General features: G+C 33.5%; 1 protein-coding gene across 4 annotated transcripts in view; it reads left to right on the top strand.

Annotated features, from left to right (window-relative positions):
- LOC129750105 (gamma-aminobutyric acid type B receptor subunit 1) overlaps positions 1 to 17,972 on the top strand; it is a 349,408-nt gene that overhangs the window by 310,316 nt on the left and 21,120 nt on the right. For all 4 annotated transcript variants that reach the window (XM_055745326.1, XM_055745327.1, XM_055745328.1 and 1 more), the window contains exons 10-13: positions 830 to 972; positions 9,106 to 9,229; positions 14,790 to 14,906; positions 15,035 to 15,242. In XM_055745326.1, the coding sequence (XP_055601301.1) occupies positions 830 to 972; positions 9,106 to 9,229; positions 14,790 to 14,906; positions 15,035 to 15,242 (592 nt within the window). The remainder of the gene's footprint in view (positions 1 to 829; positions 973 to 9,105; positions 9,230 to 14,789; positions 14,907 to 15,034; positions 15,243 to 17,972) is intronic.

A 17,972-nucleotide genomic window follows, 5' to 3' on the forward strand; every position in this document is an offset into this window, starting at 1 on the left:
GCGGAAAATTTCCTTTAGGAATTTCATAAATTGGCACAAAAACCATCAGCTGGTTCGATTCCACAGACGAAACAAAAATGATGTCGATTTTTCAGTACAAAATATTCAATTTTCCCATACAAACCTAAAAGTTCAAATTTACTCATGTAAACGTTACTTAAAAATTTTGCAAAAAAATCATGGATGAGTTTTGAACCAATACGAAGCTTTCTAGACCCCAGGGTTTGAGAAATTCCAAAATGACCCCAAATCGACTCAGTCTAATGCAACATACCCCCGTTTCTTAGTAGGGTTAAAATCGCATGTTTTTGTAAATTCAAAAAGAACTGGTTAAAAATAGTTTTTCCAACTACGTCTATTTGTTGTTCCATCAACCTTTAAACTTTTGATGTAAAAGGGGTATGGTTATCTGATTACATAAAGTTTTTAGAAGCCATTGAAGTTGAAAAGTGTTACATGATGCCCCAATTGACGGTACGTAACAAGTAGGTCGTTTTTCTTCATACTTACTTTAAAGCTCCCAAAAAACAGGAATCAAACCAGCTCTTTGAAGCTTTTTTGAGTATTGGCTAAACTTGATAAAGAATGAACTTCTTTATGAGATATTTTTTTAATTTTTTTTATAATTTCTTTTTATTTCAGTTGTAATAGTGTAGCAAAGTTATTGATATTGATTTCAACTTTGTATAAATTGAAACAATCAAATAGGTACTTGAGCCAAGTCAGTCGGTGGCATACTTTAAAAAAAGAGACTGACAATAGAATTAATTGTTTGCCGCTAATTCCGAAGAAGAAAAAAAATCATCCTCTTACATTTATCTTCCGATAGGTGCCCCAAGACAGGACAATCGTTCGCCGAGTGCTGAGAACCGTTTCACTGCCGTTGTTCATCTGCATGAGCACCGTTTCCGGTTGCGGCATCGTGGTGGCCCTGGTACTCATCGTGTTCAACATATGGCACCGGCACCGACGGTAAGTACCTATTTACTTTCTCGCGAATCATAAACTTAATCCCGGCTCTATTCTCGCATAAACAAACTCGACAGACAGGCACTGTCAGAGGCTTTTTAGTGTAGGGTAAAACTGTACAAAACGCACCAGCTAAGCATAATTGCTATTTATAGCGATACCAATCATTTAAGAACCAAATTGAGAGTTGACAACGATTCAAGGATTAAATCTACGTATTATCGAAAAGAAAAAATATGATAAAAACTCGATTTTGACTATATTTTTGTAAAAAAACTAAAACAGCCAGAAAACAAACCGCGGGGTAGAACGCCAAAACTAGTGGACAGAACGCACCAAACAGGAAGGGTGGTAAGAAATAGAACAATGATTATACGGAATGTAATTATTGAAACACCAAATGTTTAATGTTCATGTTCATCGTAGTTTTGTAAACTACCATTTTTTGGCTAAAAATCATTTAGTATTGCTAAACTGAACGAAAATTTCGCTTTTCAAAATACACTTTTTAATATCCTTACATATAAAACGCCTTCAAGTAGGCAACGAAATTCATTTTTTTCGACTGATATAGTGATATCGCAGCAAACATGGCGGCCGATAATTTTTTCGAATCGAATATTGGTGCACCGTTTTAACTCGAACAAGGACGAAATTTGTTATAATTATGCAATGTTATCGTCATTTGGGAGTCAGCAAATAAAAAGAAAGGCATTTTGTTTTGATATTCGGGTTTTGTCAAAAGTTAACAGCATTCAAAATTTGAGCGTAAAACACGTGGTCTTGTGGGCATTCTGCCCCAATTTTCATATGTTTGATTTTGGATAAAATTTGTAGGAAGTTTATAAAATACAACAAAATATTTATAGTCTTCCAAAAAAGCACATGAGTGGTAAAACGATAAGCTGTAGTTTGATCAGATTGCGCTAGCTGTTTTACCATAAAACCTTATATGTAACTTATGAAAAATTACAAGTTTCACGCTGATTCCATCAATTCCTCTGTTTCTAAGAACTAAAGTAGATTTTGTGAACTTTTTATCTATTGAATGATGAAAAAGCTTGTTTACTACAATAAAAATGAAGAAAAACATCATTCGAAGCCGTAGGTCAGTGTATATTTGAGAAAGAATGACATGGGCCATTTTACCCCGCTGGTGCGTCTTGTACAGTTTTCCCCTATTTAGTGCATAATTGCGAAAAATCTGCAGAAATAAATATGCGATGTTTAGCGCAGTTTCTGCCCTTCTGTTCACGTGATAATGAAGCTTTAATTAGACACAAAAATATAAAAAAAATGAAAAGATCATACATTTTAGATAGAATCTTTTCAACTGTACAATTCAAGGATTTAAAACTCGAGCGAACTACTCCGAATCTTTTCAACAATATGAGATAAAATCAAATTGATTTTCCCTACGATCAATTATTATCAAAACCACGAAAGTAAATTTCCAACTGCGCGTATTATTGTTGCATTTCATTCAGCTTCGCTGAAACGAACATAAATAAATTTGTTTATCCGTTTTCAATTCACTTTTGCAACTTGAAGTAAAATATGCAACCACTTCCTCAATAAATAAATTTCATCCCGAAATGGTTGAGAATCGAAAGAAGGAGAAAAAACAATACTGTTGAAGCTGTGGATTTTTTTTCCTTCTCTTCATTCTACCCACCCGGGCAATAAAAATGAGAACTGGGTGGGTCAAATGCTACAGTTCCAGTGGAAGTTTTCCATTTAAATGATAGAGGAAATTGCTTAGCTTTGTCTTTTCGTGTTGATGCTCACTCCTCTTCTTTTAAGTAATATTTTTGGTGGTTTGGTGGCAATGAATGCGATGACTTTTTTTTATGTCGCTCATGATTTTAAATACATTTTAAATCTTTTCAAAAGCTTACTCTAAATTCCTTTTACCACTGATAGTAAAGTAGCAAATCCACAATCGAAAAAGCAAAATTAATGATGAAAAACAGATCTTCTTCCTCAACGACTATTGAAAATTTTTAGGATTTCTATTTAAAGTCTCTTATGCTGTACAAATGATAAATCGGCAAACAAAAGTTTTTACTTCCATAATTGAATACATATATTTTTATGTAGCACGGGTTCCTACGATTGAACAGACTTGATTGCATATGTTAAGGGTCAATCGTTCAACAGCCATCGAAGGGTAACGGACCTTGTTTAGAGCGCTTTGAAAAGTGGCGAGATTATTTCTTGAAATCAAAAAGTAAAAAAAATAAGGGAAGATTTGTTGGATACAATTTTGATAGTATAGCTCAAACCTGTTCCACAGCTTCGAATCAATATGATTTTTTCGCTGAAATATGATATAAAAACATCACTTAAGCTTTTTTATTCAAAATTGTGTTGATCTCAATCATTGGACACGATGATTCAAATATTGAACAGGCAGTATTTAAGTTTGGAATCCTTTGTATACATTCCGTTAGATAGAATGCATTGCATGAGCGATTCTGGTTGAGCTAGCAACAAAGACACAGTTTGTTTACATTTCTAAGCACCAACCGTTGTTTGTTCAATAATTGGTACATTGGTACTTTACGAAACGAGCACTGGAAGATTGAACGTTCAATAATTAAAACATTGGCATTTTCGGTGACCCAAAGATTGAACACTTTAATTTGTGAAATTTAAAGAAACTTCAATTAATAAAAGCTGTCACACCTCAAGAAATCATCTATAAGGACTTATTTGAAAAACGTCTTGACATTATCATATAATTTTATTGGTATTTTATCCAATTTTCCTCTCAATCAATGCTGTTTTCTTTGTCCAGTTGAAAACTCAAGTCAAAATTTTGGCATATATTCTAGTTTCGCAAATTGTGACTTTAGGAGTCCGAAATTCTTGATAGAAATCTGAACATATGTAGAAAATGCTTTAACAGTGGCGCTACGATTTTTGTTTAATTTTTCTACTTTATATCATTTTGTTGATTGTTTAATGTTTTACTAGTGCTCAATATCTGGTACTTGTTCAAAAACTAGTGCTTCTACCCTATATGTTAAAATCTTGATTGGTTTATCCATTCATTACGAAGGTCAAGGTTTTTTTTTCTTTCTTATGAAGCATATCGTCGTTTGTTACAATTCAACATGGTGTGAGCCTAAAAACTTGTTTTTTTTTCGATAACTTATCTGGTCGGTATTTTGGACCACCATGTTTCTATTTTGCAAAACTTTTTGGATGCTATATAGTTCACTTAACAATTTCCATTTTTATTCTTTCTATCAAGATTGATTCACATTATTTCATTCGTGAACCAACTATCTTCAGCTTTTCATTAGATTATGTTTTCACTTGTATTTTGAACATATCTTACTAAAACCCAGGGCCGGAAAACATAAAAAAATAGCTCAAAAGTCAAATTAGTTTGATTAAATCACCGATCAGTGAGAAGATAACAAATTCTTGAAAATTACCATTATTAATACTTTTTTTAAGTCATAAAGAAAGTTTTAAATTGAAAAGGTTTGCAAATTTCATCAAACAGAGCATGCCTCATAGATAAAACAATAGTTTTGATGATTTTGTATGATTCCGGCATAAATGTTTATCTTAAACGATTACAACTCTTTTCGAGAACTGCTCAGTTTTTTGTCGAAAATTAAAATTATGCAAAAATGCTGCAGCGAATTTCTATATGCCTCACCCAGACTACAACCACCTTCAACTATGCTGTGAAACAGAATTAACCGAATTATCGGGGAGTTACCAACTGAGTAAACTTCTCGTTTTATTTCGTGTGTTTTAAGTATTTTGAAAATTCCGAAAACACGCTGCAATCTTGGCGAAAACTGTTACCGAAAGTTCATGTTTAATTTTGTAGAATATAGGGTTATAATTAATTTTATAACATTTGAGTTATGCTTCTTTATGTAGCGCGAATGTGAGAGAAATATTGAAAATAATTGGAAGGTGGTCCAAATATGTACTCGGTCCAAACATTGAATGGTAGAAAAATAAATCGCCTTTGCCGGGAATCGAACTCGAGTCTTCCGGTTATCTCTCCGACATCTTACCTATAGGCCAAATCGTCAGAAGAAACAAGACAAGCTGTACCTCTTTAATTAAGGTTTTCAGATTTTATAAAAAATATATATTTTTTATTTTTGTATGATTTTAAAATTGACAACCAAAAATTCGGGCAAAACACCATTTTCACGATTTTTTTCAAGAGCTATCGTTCAAACAATTGTATTCAAATTTTTTGCATTATACAAAGCATTGTTAAAAGAACATTTAGTAATTTTAGTAAGTAAAAGATGCCTTTTAGAAAACAGGATTTGCGGTGTACACTGTATCTCAGCACAGAATCATCTGAAGTCAAAAAATCAGAGCAAAATATTTTTTATAGATGTTTTTCTGGACCCAACGTTTTTATTTAACTTAAAAAAAATTTATGAAATTTTTGTGGCTGTTTGAAGTAAAAACTACGATTTTTCACGAAAAAATCCGCCATTTTTTATCTGTAAAATCTCCCCAAAGTAAAAAAAAAAGAAAAACGTTGGGGTTTGGTATTTTATATGTAGAAAATATGTTCCAAATTTGAAAAGAATCGAATAAGTAGTTTTCAAATGACGATGTCCACGGACTTTAAAAATGTGCTTTCGAAAAAACGCGTTTGAAGTTTCTGCTCTTGCTTTCTTGCAGTATTAGATAGGAGGAGATAAAGGCCTATAATTTCTACAGTTTTCTTCAATTGACTTGAAAATTTGACACAACTTTCTTGGAATGTTTTACAATAAGAAATTAAAAAATAAATCGATTTTTTTAAAGTGTTAGACCCTACCTCCCTGCCCCTCCCCCCCCCCCCCCCCTTAACAGATAGCGTTTTTTACCTCTGTACGCTTGAGGAAAACCTGAACTTTTATGAATGTTCAAGCAATTGAAAGTTTCCATTGAACAGTCACTTGAAAGCTTACTCAGCCTTGAACATCAATAGCATATTTTTTCAGCTCATGATTTAAGTTCGTTTCGAAACTTTCAAGTGTCATAGTCAAATTTATTCTGTTATTCATTTGTCATAAAAACTCAACCGAAGTCATGAAAAGTTATACATTCTGCAGATGTAGAATCTGAAAACATTAATGTTTAGTTGCTCACACATTTGATATTCAAATTTATAAGCTTTCCTGTCGTTTTTTCACTATTTACTTCAGGATATAGCAGCCCTCATGCCCATACATTCAGAAATTTAAAATAAGATTTGTGATGAAAACTTCAGTCATTTTGTGTAAGGTACAAAATTCTTCTTATAGAAATTGTTGATTGAAACAAACAATCTGATATAGATAAACAAAACTTTATTAAATTATCCACTACAAACACTGCACTGTTTGATTTCACACGAATTCAAGTACTTACTAGACATGAACAGTGTGTTCTTGTTTTGCATATTTTGGTTACAAAAAAGGGCATTCAAATCCTATTTTTCGTTGAAAGGTGAGTTTTTCAAGTGAAAGCAGAAATTTTTTGATAAATTACTCACTGAAAGTTCTGAAAATGATATTTACTCTTGTCAACCCACATTGCGGGGCAAGTGGAATCGACACTATCGGGGTAAGTGCAAACGCACCTTTAACCCATGAAAATTAATTTTCAAAATGATCCAGCATTATATTAGAACAGCAAATAGCAAATATATCAATAAAAGTTGAAAAAACATACCGGAACATGTATTAAATTCATTTTAGGATCGATAGGGGAGAGTGGGGATACTTGATCCCCTTTTCATATTTTCACCATATCTTTTTGAAAAAAAAAATTAGCAACTCGTCGTCTTTTACATTTTCTGACAGCTTGTAACTTCAAGTTCCTATGCTCCAAAAATCAGAACGCTATATGAACCCGTAGATGAACTAGAAGCATTTTCGTGGGAGTAAAGAAATTGCAATTTTTCCGAAGTTAGGAGAGACTTAATCCCCCATTGAAGGAGACTTGATTTTTTATTCAGGAAGCCCTAATCCTTGTATAAAAATCGAGCAAAACCCCAAGATAGAATGTTAATTGACTATTTTGGTCATGTTTGTTGTCATTTCACAATTTATAGCTGACAGAAGAAGAAAATTCTATAACTTTGACTCAACGCTAATGACATTGCATACTTAAAGGCGCTATTCTTTATTATTAATGGAAAATTAATTATTTTAGCCCTTTTCTTCAGACGTTGGATAAATATTAGTTTTGGGATAAATATTAGTAATCTCGTAATCAGCAATGATAACGATCAATTCAGAAGAAGAATATGCCGTTTTTAACTCTAGGGATCAATTGTACCCATAATCAACATTTTAGAAAACTTTTTGTGAAAAAAGTTGAGAGTTTTTCATTGCTTTGAAAATATGGCATTATGAAGTTAATATTATGCTCGAACGATTGGTCTATTGGAACAAATATTTTTTTCATAATTTTTCCATGTATGGAACATTTTAAAGTGATGAAAAAAGATTTTCAAGTTACATTTTGTGAAATTTTTCAAACAAAGTTCAATTACTCAAACAATTATTTTGTTAAAAAAGAATTTAAACTGCAAGCCTTGATATTTTGCTTTTTTGGTACATTTTTCTAGAACATTTGATCTTTGAAAGACATTCCAGTTTCGAGATATAGCTTAGGAATCAAGTATCCCCAGGGATCAAGTATCCTCATTCTCCCTCAGCCCTCACACTGACGCATCTGTGAATTAGTTTGGAAAAAACATTGCGTTTGCACTTGCTCCAATAAACGGGGCAAGTGTAAATATAGAAATTTTAGCACAAAAGTACCGTTGCTTTTTACCAATATTTTTTTATTTCTCGCTTTCAACGGGAATTTGTTAAGAACTATTTTAGTGATGCAATGAACGATAACTGATAATTTTTGAATGCATACATAATTTTCAATGACATGTGAAAGTTCAACTATGGTGAAATCCGTTCGCACTTGCCTCGGTGTACCTTACAATTGATTTTATTTTTCAAACTGGAATTTTTATATGAAGGATGAAAATGTTTCAACAGTCACGTAATGATTTTTATATATTTTTCTCTATTTCGGTTTCAAAAGATTTATGATTCAGTTGTTATCGATGACTTGTACAGGTTCAATTACTAGTTCTGTTGACAAAGGATGGTACTGAAAATCTCTCATATGTACAATGACATGATATTTTTTCCCGTCCAAGCTAAAGGCACTAAGCCAAAACGATAATTAAATGGAACATTGAACATGCAAATGCTTGCCAGAGCAACACCTCAAAATGTCCCTCGTGCTTTCGGCAATCATCTTGAAATAATGACACCTGCGAGATTTGCAAGGAAGATTGAAGCTGGCTCAGCCATTCTAATCATCAGCAAGGCTCACGAATTTGTCATTCATACCTTCATACGTACATGGCAGCAGCCTGTCTGCACGATTGCTAATGATATTAATAATTAATTAAGCTAAGCTACATCGAAAGCATGAGCGCCATTATTCAATGTGGTATGACATAATTATCATCTTGCGATTGTAGATAACGGATTAAAAAATGGTTTCCTATTGGCTCAAAGCGTTGCCATATGCAAATTTTCCGAGGGAATTAAGAAGATTCAATTTAACAGTTTTAACTGAAGGTCGAAGCTAAACTTACTGAGTTGTCATAGATCGATGTTCCAAATAAACAAATTTAGATAAATAAGTAACAAGAGACATCATTTATATTTCATGGTAAAGCGTGATTTTGTGGCATTTCGACTTTCCATTTAGTTTTTTTTCACGAAGCAATAATTTAACGATGGGAGATTGCCTTCGAGTTTAAGAATAATGTAATCATTCCAAACCGGAAACATGAGCTTCCCCATGAATGAGTTGCCATACCTGAGCTAAACTGGACCTGACAAAATGTAAAGAAATACTCAGTGGCCTTCTCGGCACACTATGAAAGAATATAGGGCTAAAATTTGCTGTCCATCCTTGTGATTGACAGCTGGTGACAAACTAAACTAAAATAGAATAGACATCACCGATGGTGCAGAACCATCTACCTACTAGCTAGACGGTCTAGACCTGGCTGTCCTTTCCGGCTGCCGGCTGCCTCGCTGCCAAAGTACATTATTCAAATATTCATTCCTTTCCCCATTTTCTCCACAGAGTTATCCAGTCATCGCATCCGGTCTGCAACACTATCATGCTGTTCGGAGTCATCATCTGTCTAGTGTCGGTGATCCTACTTGGAATTGATGGACAGTTTGTTACGGCTGAAAATTATCCGAAGGTATGTAAGATGTACCATGATGTGTTTAAAAATTTTGTGCGAGAGAACGAAAAAAAAAATTCTGCTAACTGTTGCAAAAGAAATCCGTTTAAAGCAATTAGATTCCGATTCCTACAGTTTTATTGTCGTTTGATAGTTTCACTTGATATATTTGAAATAGGTGTGTCCAGAACAAAAAACCAGCTCCCACTTCTGGAATAATTTCTTGTAGAACAAAGCAGTTAAACAAAAACTATGTGTTTCGGTACGGAATCCTTGAGTGGTATTAATGTTAAATCCCAGTTTACTTGTTCAACTCTTTATTGGCTTAAATTTCCAATTGTATGGATGAATTGTTTTGATGAAAAATGAAGGGTTGATAATTGTAAGATGACACATAAGCTGAAAGTTAGGGTTTTACTCCAAAACTACCAGCTAGCTCACAGGGTCTTGTCGTAATCTCAGGGCGGCCTACGATCTCGGGGAGGACTGTTAACAACCAATCACGTGTCAAATAAGAGGAACAAGACAAGGACATTAGCTCAATAAACATTTAAGAGGAACAAAAGTTTACATTTACATTACGGGGTTTTTTTATTTAGACTTGCCCATTTTGTTGAGTACTACTTGGTTCGGCTGGGTGATGGTATCGGCTCTTGTTGACGAAAGCTCTTCCCAGGATTTTGCCGGTACGGGTTTTATTTCCTCCCCCCTGGAATTCGCTTGGGAACCAGGGAATACCGCCTTGACGGTACGGACGTCGTTTTCGTTCGGGGCCCACCTCAACCGGTTTGTAGGAGATGTTGACCGTCTCGCTCGCTGTGTAGACCGGCCTGGTAGGCTTCCCGCGATGTTTTTCCAGAGTCGTCGGCAAGGGGAATCTTCCGTTCCCGTTAAACTTTTAGCCGGACCCTGAGCTTAACGGACGTCTGCACTATTGACGGCTGTGCAAGACGCCTGTTTCTTCAAACCTGTGGGGGTTTTTTAAGAAAAACGTGGTAAAAAAACCGCACAGACACAACTGGGACTAGGTGTTTCACCTTTGGCTGTCCCAACGTAAGTGATCAGAAAAAACAGAATTTTTCCTGATTTCCGCCTCAGCAATCTCCACCGCTGCATCCGGTCATTTTTTGACATGTCATATGGGCATAGTTTGACATATGTCATTTAACGGCACTCAACAAGCCGGGCGTTACTTAACGTTATTATGGCAATTATTTAAATTTAAATTAACGTATAATTTATTGAGCTTTTTCAAACAAACAAATTTCAAACAATTTAAATTTATTTAACGCGAACAAAACAAAACTAAATCATTGTTGCCAATTCTCATTGACAGTGATGAATCGGTAACAAAGCTGAATAAATAAATAAATAAGACTATTTAAGAAAAGTATCTGACACTAGCCCCAGTAGAAATCTACTTACTAAACACCTTCAATTATATTTAATCAAACCAAAGTTTCACTCTCCCATGATGGATTTTCAAACCAATCATATCAACCGAACTTGATTTTTTTAAATGGTCCGTTGACTATTTTTGGCCACATTAGTTCTCATTTCGCAGTTTGTAAGTAAAAAACCAAGAAAATTCTAAATCCAGTGAAGAAGAACTTAAAGAAAAAAATACAGTAACGCTAATTTTCGCATGAGCAGAAAGTAGAGGTTTTCACGATTCATTTCTACCAAAAATAAAATATTTGGTCGGTGACCCCCATATAATTTTATTTGGAAATATTCTATTTAAAATCTTCAAAAAAAATTAATATATTTTAAGTGTTTTATAACTTCAGAGGTGCTAATTTTCTTAGTTTTCACTTTCAATGTTTTTAGATTGAACAATCTCATTAAAAGCATTGAAAATTTTCAAAATTGTTTCGAACTAGTTATAGAGATATTAAAACAAAGAAAATTGCTAGAATTTTTTTTTAAAAAAATCGGCTGGCAAATTTCGTCAGCATTCTGAGAAGTTCAAAAATTATTAGAATTATCTCGAATAATATAAATCCATATATAAATACATTTGAATCCATTATAAAAAAAAATTACAAAGATATATTAGTTTGATAGAAAAGTAACAAGGCAAATTTATGATCACTGATTACAAAAAAAAAACTTCTACGTACAATACATTGATCTAAAAGTAATCTCTACGAAAATACAGTATTGAGAGGCTTCAGAATCACTAATAAGAAGATAAAGTGTTAGAAAATGAAGGAAATAAGAAAAAAATGAAATAACAAAAAGTTTGCGAACGAGGTCATATAGATCCTGCTGATTTTTTTCATGTTTTACATGGATATTTAACTAGTTCTGAAAAGTTCAGTTCCGATTTCAAGATTTGAAGCCTTTTTAGAATTTCACCAGTGTCAGTTTTTTGGACCTATTCAGATTGACTTTGAAACTAGGTATCCTAACGGGCTACCTATATTGTCCTAACTTTTCAAATGTGTTTTTTACAAATTACAGCTGGCTAGAAGTGTTTGAAAAATAAAAGGGCAGCCACTGAAAGGCCTAAGTTTCGCTCAAATACATGTACAATTTTTCTGTTTTTTTATAACAACAATTTACAACAATTTATTTCAATTTAATTATTCAATTTCCAAAATGTGATCGTGAAATAGAACCTTGTGATCTTGCGATCGTAACCAAAAGAAATGATAGTTAAATTGTTGAAAACATTTCAATATATGTTTGTATTTCGAAATAATAGAAATTTTTCGATGAGTTTTAATAATAGACATACAAAAGCTACTCCTCGAGTAGCTCGAAACATATAAACAACTAGTAAGTTTTGTTTGATTATTATTAAAACTAACCGGACATCGTGGATTATTTCGAAGTACAAACAATAGCGTTGATAAAACCAAAACTACAGTTAATATAAGTTGTTCCACCTGCTTATATGACTATCTCTCATAGTGCGTTACCATAGTTGCCATAGTTACCAAAGGAATTGTTTTATTTTCATAATAAACAAGAATGAGCGCCAAGGATAGGCATGAAGTCATAAAAAGTTAGGAGGGCAGATTTTATGAGGTTTTGATTCAAATTGAAATGATTTTTTTAAACAAAGTAAAAATAATTATCTGATCAAGAGATTAATTTCCTTAAAGCAAATTTAGAGTTGACTATTGTTAAGAAAATATAGCATATTGAAGTTCATATTGTTCTCTAACGATTGACTCATTTTTTCATGTGGGGAGTACTTTAAAGTGATTTAAAAAAGAACTTCAAGTCACATTTCTTAAAATTTTCAAACAAACTCCAAGAACTAAAAAAATTATAATTCGTTGTTGTTGTTGTGTTCTATTAAGCAAATTTTTCTAGAACATTTGATCCTGATCCTTGTTTTGAAGTATAGCGAAGGGATCAAGTATCTCCAATCTTCAATTTAACTTGAATTATATTGAAAAAAAAATCCTCTCTCATACACCTCTCAAACAAATTTGAATCTCTACAGACTTTACAGACAGGAATAAATTTACGCTATTGAAAATGTTGTCGGTTGTAATTCATTTCAAGAAATTCCGAACACATTTTTTTAAGTAAAACCACAGACAAAGTTAAATTTTCATATGATTCAACCCGATTGCTTCTAAATGCTTTTATTTGAAAGGTTTTTGTTAGCGAGCCTTCGATATTTTTAGATTTTATGTAAAATTACATGTTTACTAACAGCAAAAATTATCAAAAACAAATTAAATGTTTCCTATTTGAAACTAAATTAAGGCTATCGATAGCAGTTTTGAGGTAATTAAAAATTAAACATTGTATTAATGATAATTTGGAAAATTTTAGGATGATGACCCAGCTTTCAGTGCTTAAAAATGAATGAAAAAAGCGGATCATCCATCTAACTTCGGATGTAATCATCAGCGTAAAAATTGAAAAATTAGCCAGTATATACACTAGACTGAGTCGATTTGGGGTCATTTTTTAATTTCTTAAACCCTGGGGTCTAAAAAGCTTCATCTTGGTCCAAACTCATCCATGATTTTCAGCAGAATTTTCAAGTAACGTTTACATGAGTAAATTTGAACGTTTATGTTTGTATGGGAAAATTGAATATTTTGTACTGAAAAATCACCATAATTTTTATTTCTACTTTGGAACCGAGCCGGCTGGTGGTTTTTGTGCCAATTTATAAATTCCCTAAAGGAAATTTTCCGCTGAACAACTTTGTTAAAGACTTTAACTTCGTATTTTATTAGGCAAAATTATTAGCTGTTTAACATGGTAGTGTCTTCATACACTCCACATTAATGGTCATAGAAATTTCAATGGATTGAAACCAGATGAAAACGGTCGAATGGACCGGCTCCAATTTGAAACAAGAGGGTCCACTGAATTTAACTATTTCTGTACAAAAATAAACGGTTCTGGGTTTCATGTTGAGCTGTAGCAGGTTGTTTAAAGTTGACACTGAAATCGCCAATAAGGTGACTTTCAATATTTCAGGAAACAGTAATTTTCTATCCGATAAGTTATTTTAATAAATCAGTACAACGTGATATTTATTAAAAAATTAGTGCCACAAAATTCAACGAAACTAAAACAATCACCATTGAGGTTCAGAATCGTTTGATATTTGAAAATTCTCAATTTCAGTCAAGCTAGTTGCCTATTTTATGGCTCACAAAGCGTATTCCTAACGCAATGGATTCAAAACTTCACATCCTAACAAAATGCGTGTTCTGCGTTTGAAATAACCTACATATCTACTTGCTATGGAGAGAGCGTAGGAAAGTCGTCTCTATCTATTGACACTATTATCATGATGATTTGGAAACGAATAGCCCCCCAGGCGATAAAGGTGGTACCACATTTTGCAGAACATTTTCACTTTGAGCCTTGCACAGATGCAACACTGCCGAAGCCAATGCCGTTCAATACTTGAGGCAATTGTTTGCAAGCGTAGGTGTTGATCAATTAATTTTCCGCACCGATAAATAGGTTCAATATCATGGAAATATAGACTATACCTCTTTTAGCTCCAAGCCATATCACACAACGACTTCAGGATAGTTTGTTTCATCAACTTTTGCACTTCAAAAGAACAGATTTTCTTCGATGTCCTACAATGTGGTAAATGACAAGTAACGAAAATGAGGTGTTCAAGATTGTGATCGAAGAGTTTGATAGCAAATTATGTTGATTCACTGATGCTATTCTCTTTTGTTTCAAGTTTTACTCAAAAAAATATCAGTGATGATGGTTAGGCGCTGTAGATTTATCGATTCACTCATTATAAAGAATTGATCTCAAGAGCCTTCATTTGTAGATTTTTATTAAATATTGTTGAGTATTTTGGAGTAACTCGTCAATATAAGAATAACTATCAATTAGTTTCTTCCCAATTTGTAGACGTCACATTCAAATATTTTTATCAAAATTAAAAATTATCCTCACAGTTTGTAAAAAAAAACAGGTAGCAGAACGTTTTTTTCAGTCTCGTACAACTGGGCAAAGTTTTGATTCGCTCGAAATCATCCTGATGCTTCTTTTCGAAAATCTTTCCGTCATTTGCATTCCCCGGTCGTGTCTCGTTTGAAACTTTATTATGTGCCATTATTTGCAGATTTGTCAAGCTCGGTCCTGGATCCTGTCGATGGGTTTTACGATGGCCTACGGAGCAATGTTCAGCAAAGTCTGGCGCGTACACAGATTCACAACGAAAACAAAAGCGGACCTGAAAGTAAGATAAATCACTTTTAAACACTTATTCCCAAACTTCTTCCAATTTTTCTTGCTTCGATAATTGTGCCGGAAAAGAGCAAATAAAATTCGTTTTTCCTGTTTTCCTCTTGCGTTTTTTTTTTTCAGAAAAAAGTCGAGCCATGGAAGCTGTACACGATGGTGACTGGCCTGTTGACGGCGGACTTTGTTATTTTACTGACCTGGCAGATCCAGGATCCGCTTCAACGCCGACTTGAAACGTTTCCTCTCGAGGATCCGATATCATCCAACGACGATGTGAAAATTAGACCCGAACTCGAGCATTGCGAAAGCCATAACAATTCGGTGTGGCTAGGTAAGTGAAAGAGAGCACGTATCTGACTCCTAATTGATATTGATGGATGATTGATGGACCGCCGCTTCGGAATTTTCACCAAAAGCACGGCGGGATTGTTTTTAATTAGCATGATATATTCGCAACGTGTAATCGAAAACCATACGTCAATTGGGTTTGAAATGATTCAAATAGACGCTTCAAGCGATGCTTGATGCTTCTAATATTCTTGTCAAGTACAATTTGTTTTGATGAATTGCATTTTGAATGCATTTGAATATAATTTGTGTAATTTAAAAATAAACTTGGTGTTACGATATTACTAGGATGATCCATTAGGAGCTTAGCACATCTTTTACTGTGCAATGTGTTATTTATTATCTAGCAAGGTAAAGAATACGCCTATAATGCGGCAACATATTGCTAATGCGATTCGTATGAAATTTGACAAATAAAACATATACATAGGTTTGAATATTTCAATACACATTTGTGAAGTTGTGTGGAATTTATAAATGGATTAGATGTGTACCACATAAATTTTGAGTTCATATTATTAATTGTCACCGATTTCAATAAAATCAAGTGCCATTAAATTACTTCATAAGAAAAACAATGTTGTCAAATGAAGCCTGTCAACGACATGATATAAAGTCATCAACTAACGGCAACATACTTTTTAACATTTGCCTATGCATAAAAATGAATGAAGGATGAAGCGTAATGAAACAGCCGTATGACATAAACATGATTTTTCTCCGACTTAACCACTTGCATACAACAACAAAAAAATGGTTTCGCATTTTACCCCCCACTGATATGGTTGGAAACGTGTGCTCGAATCACGAAATTTATACTTTACACATATAATGATTACATTTCCTGTGTACACAAGGATGTTTAATTTCGGGTGAGGTGTTGATGAGTGCTGGACGTGTGCCAATTACAGCTGTTCTCCAGTTTTGGTGTGGCACATGGCCAAACCAGTGAGTGGAGGCAAAGCTCGGATGCGCATCCCCATTCAACAAAAGTTGATTAAATCGAACATTTTATTTTCATGCCCCAAAGGCTGTTAAAACGACCGCGTTACACACACAATTTCGAGATTGGAATGTTTGGCTGGCATTTCTCGTTTTTTTTTTCAACTTGTTCATTGGGGTATATCGACACTGTATGCAAATGAAAAAAAGAAATTGTTGAAACAAATCAACACATCATCTTGAACACCGCAATTTAACTCTTGAAACGAGGGCATTTCATAGTGCAGGTCTAAATATCCTATACGTATATTCTTTACCTGTTGCCTATAACTTGTTAATTCTATCCTAAGAATACAGTAGGGGAGAATGGGGATACTTGATCCCCTTTTCTTATTTTCACCATATCTTTTTGGAAAAATTTAGCAACTCGCCGTCTTTGACATTTTCTGACAGCTTGTAACTTCAAGTTTCTATGCTCCAAAAATTAGAACGATACTTGAACCCGTTGATGAACTAGAAGCATTTTCGTGGGAGTAAAAAAATTGCTGTTTTTCTGAAGTTAGGGGAGACTTGATCCCCTATTGAAGGAGACTTGATCCTTTATTCAGGAAGCCCTAATCCTTGTATAAAAATCAAACAAAACCCCAAGATAGAATGTTAATTGACTATTTTGGTCATGTTAGTTTTAATTTCACGATTTATAGAAGACATAAGAAGAAAATTCTATAACTTTGTCTCAACGCTAATGACATTGCATACTTAAAGGCGCTATTTTTTTGCATTAAGAGAAAATAATTATTTTTGCTCTTTTCTTCAGACAATTGTATGATAAATATTAGTTTTTGGATAAATATTAGTAATTTCGTAATCAGCAATCATAACGATCAATTCAGAAGAAGAATATGCCGTTTGGAAGGGGGATCAATTGTACCCAACTCTAGGGGATCAATTGTACCCGTAATCAACATTTTAGAAAACTTTTTCTGAAAAAAGTTGAGAGTTTTCCATTACTTTGAAAATATGGCATTATGAAGTTCATTCTACGCTAGAACGATTGATACATTGGAACAAATATTTTTTTTCATAATTTTCCCATGTGAGGAACATTTTAAAGTGATACAAAAAGATCTTCAAGTTACATTTTGTGAAATTTTTCAAACAAAGTTCAATTACTCAAACAATTAATTTGTTAAAAACTTTTAAACTACAAGCATTGTTATTTTGCTCATTTTGGCACATTTTTTTAGAACATTTGATCTTTGTAAGACATTCCAGTTTCGAGATATAGCTAAGGAATCAAGTATCCCCAGGGATCAAGTATCCTCATTCTCCCCTATTGGTGTGTTGCCAGAATAATAAGAAATATAGAAGAGGCTCTGTATCTATCATTTGTAAAATAAAAAAAAAGACAAATGACTAATGGTATGGCAATCTTATGAGAAAACTAATCATTTGACAATACATTATTTTATTTTTATTTTATTTACATAGTATACCGTCTCACGACATAACTTGACGAACATAATTCCTATAATTCACTCGGTCCATGGCAACTGTTCTCCAATTTCTCTGGCGGTTGCCATGGACCGACAATACAATTGCCAGCAAATAAATTTGAAATTGCGCATACAAAGTTTGAAGCGGTTTATTGAACATATTTGGCTCACGTATTCCCATGCTCCAAGATTTCCACTGTTTTTATTTTTACAGATTTTTTTTCCAAATTTTTGTAAGAAAATCTGTGAAACCATCACCGAGTTTTAAAACTTTA

The sequence above is a fragment of the Uranotaenia lowii genome, chromosome 2 (genome assembly GCF_029784155.1).
Source record: "Uranotaenia lowii strain MFRU-FL chromosome 2, ASM2978415v1, whole genome shotgun sequence".
Taxonomy (NCBI): Eukaryota; Metazoa; Arthropoda; class Insecta; order Diptera; family Culicidae; genus Uranotaenia; species Uranotaenia lowii.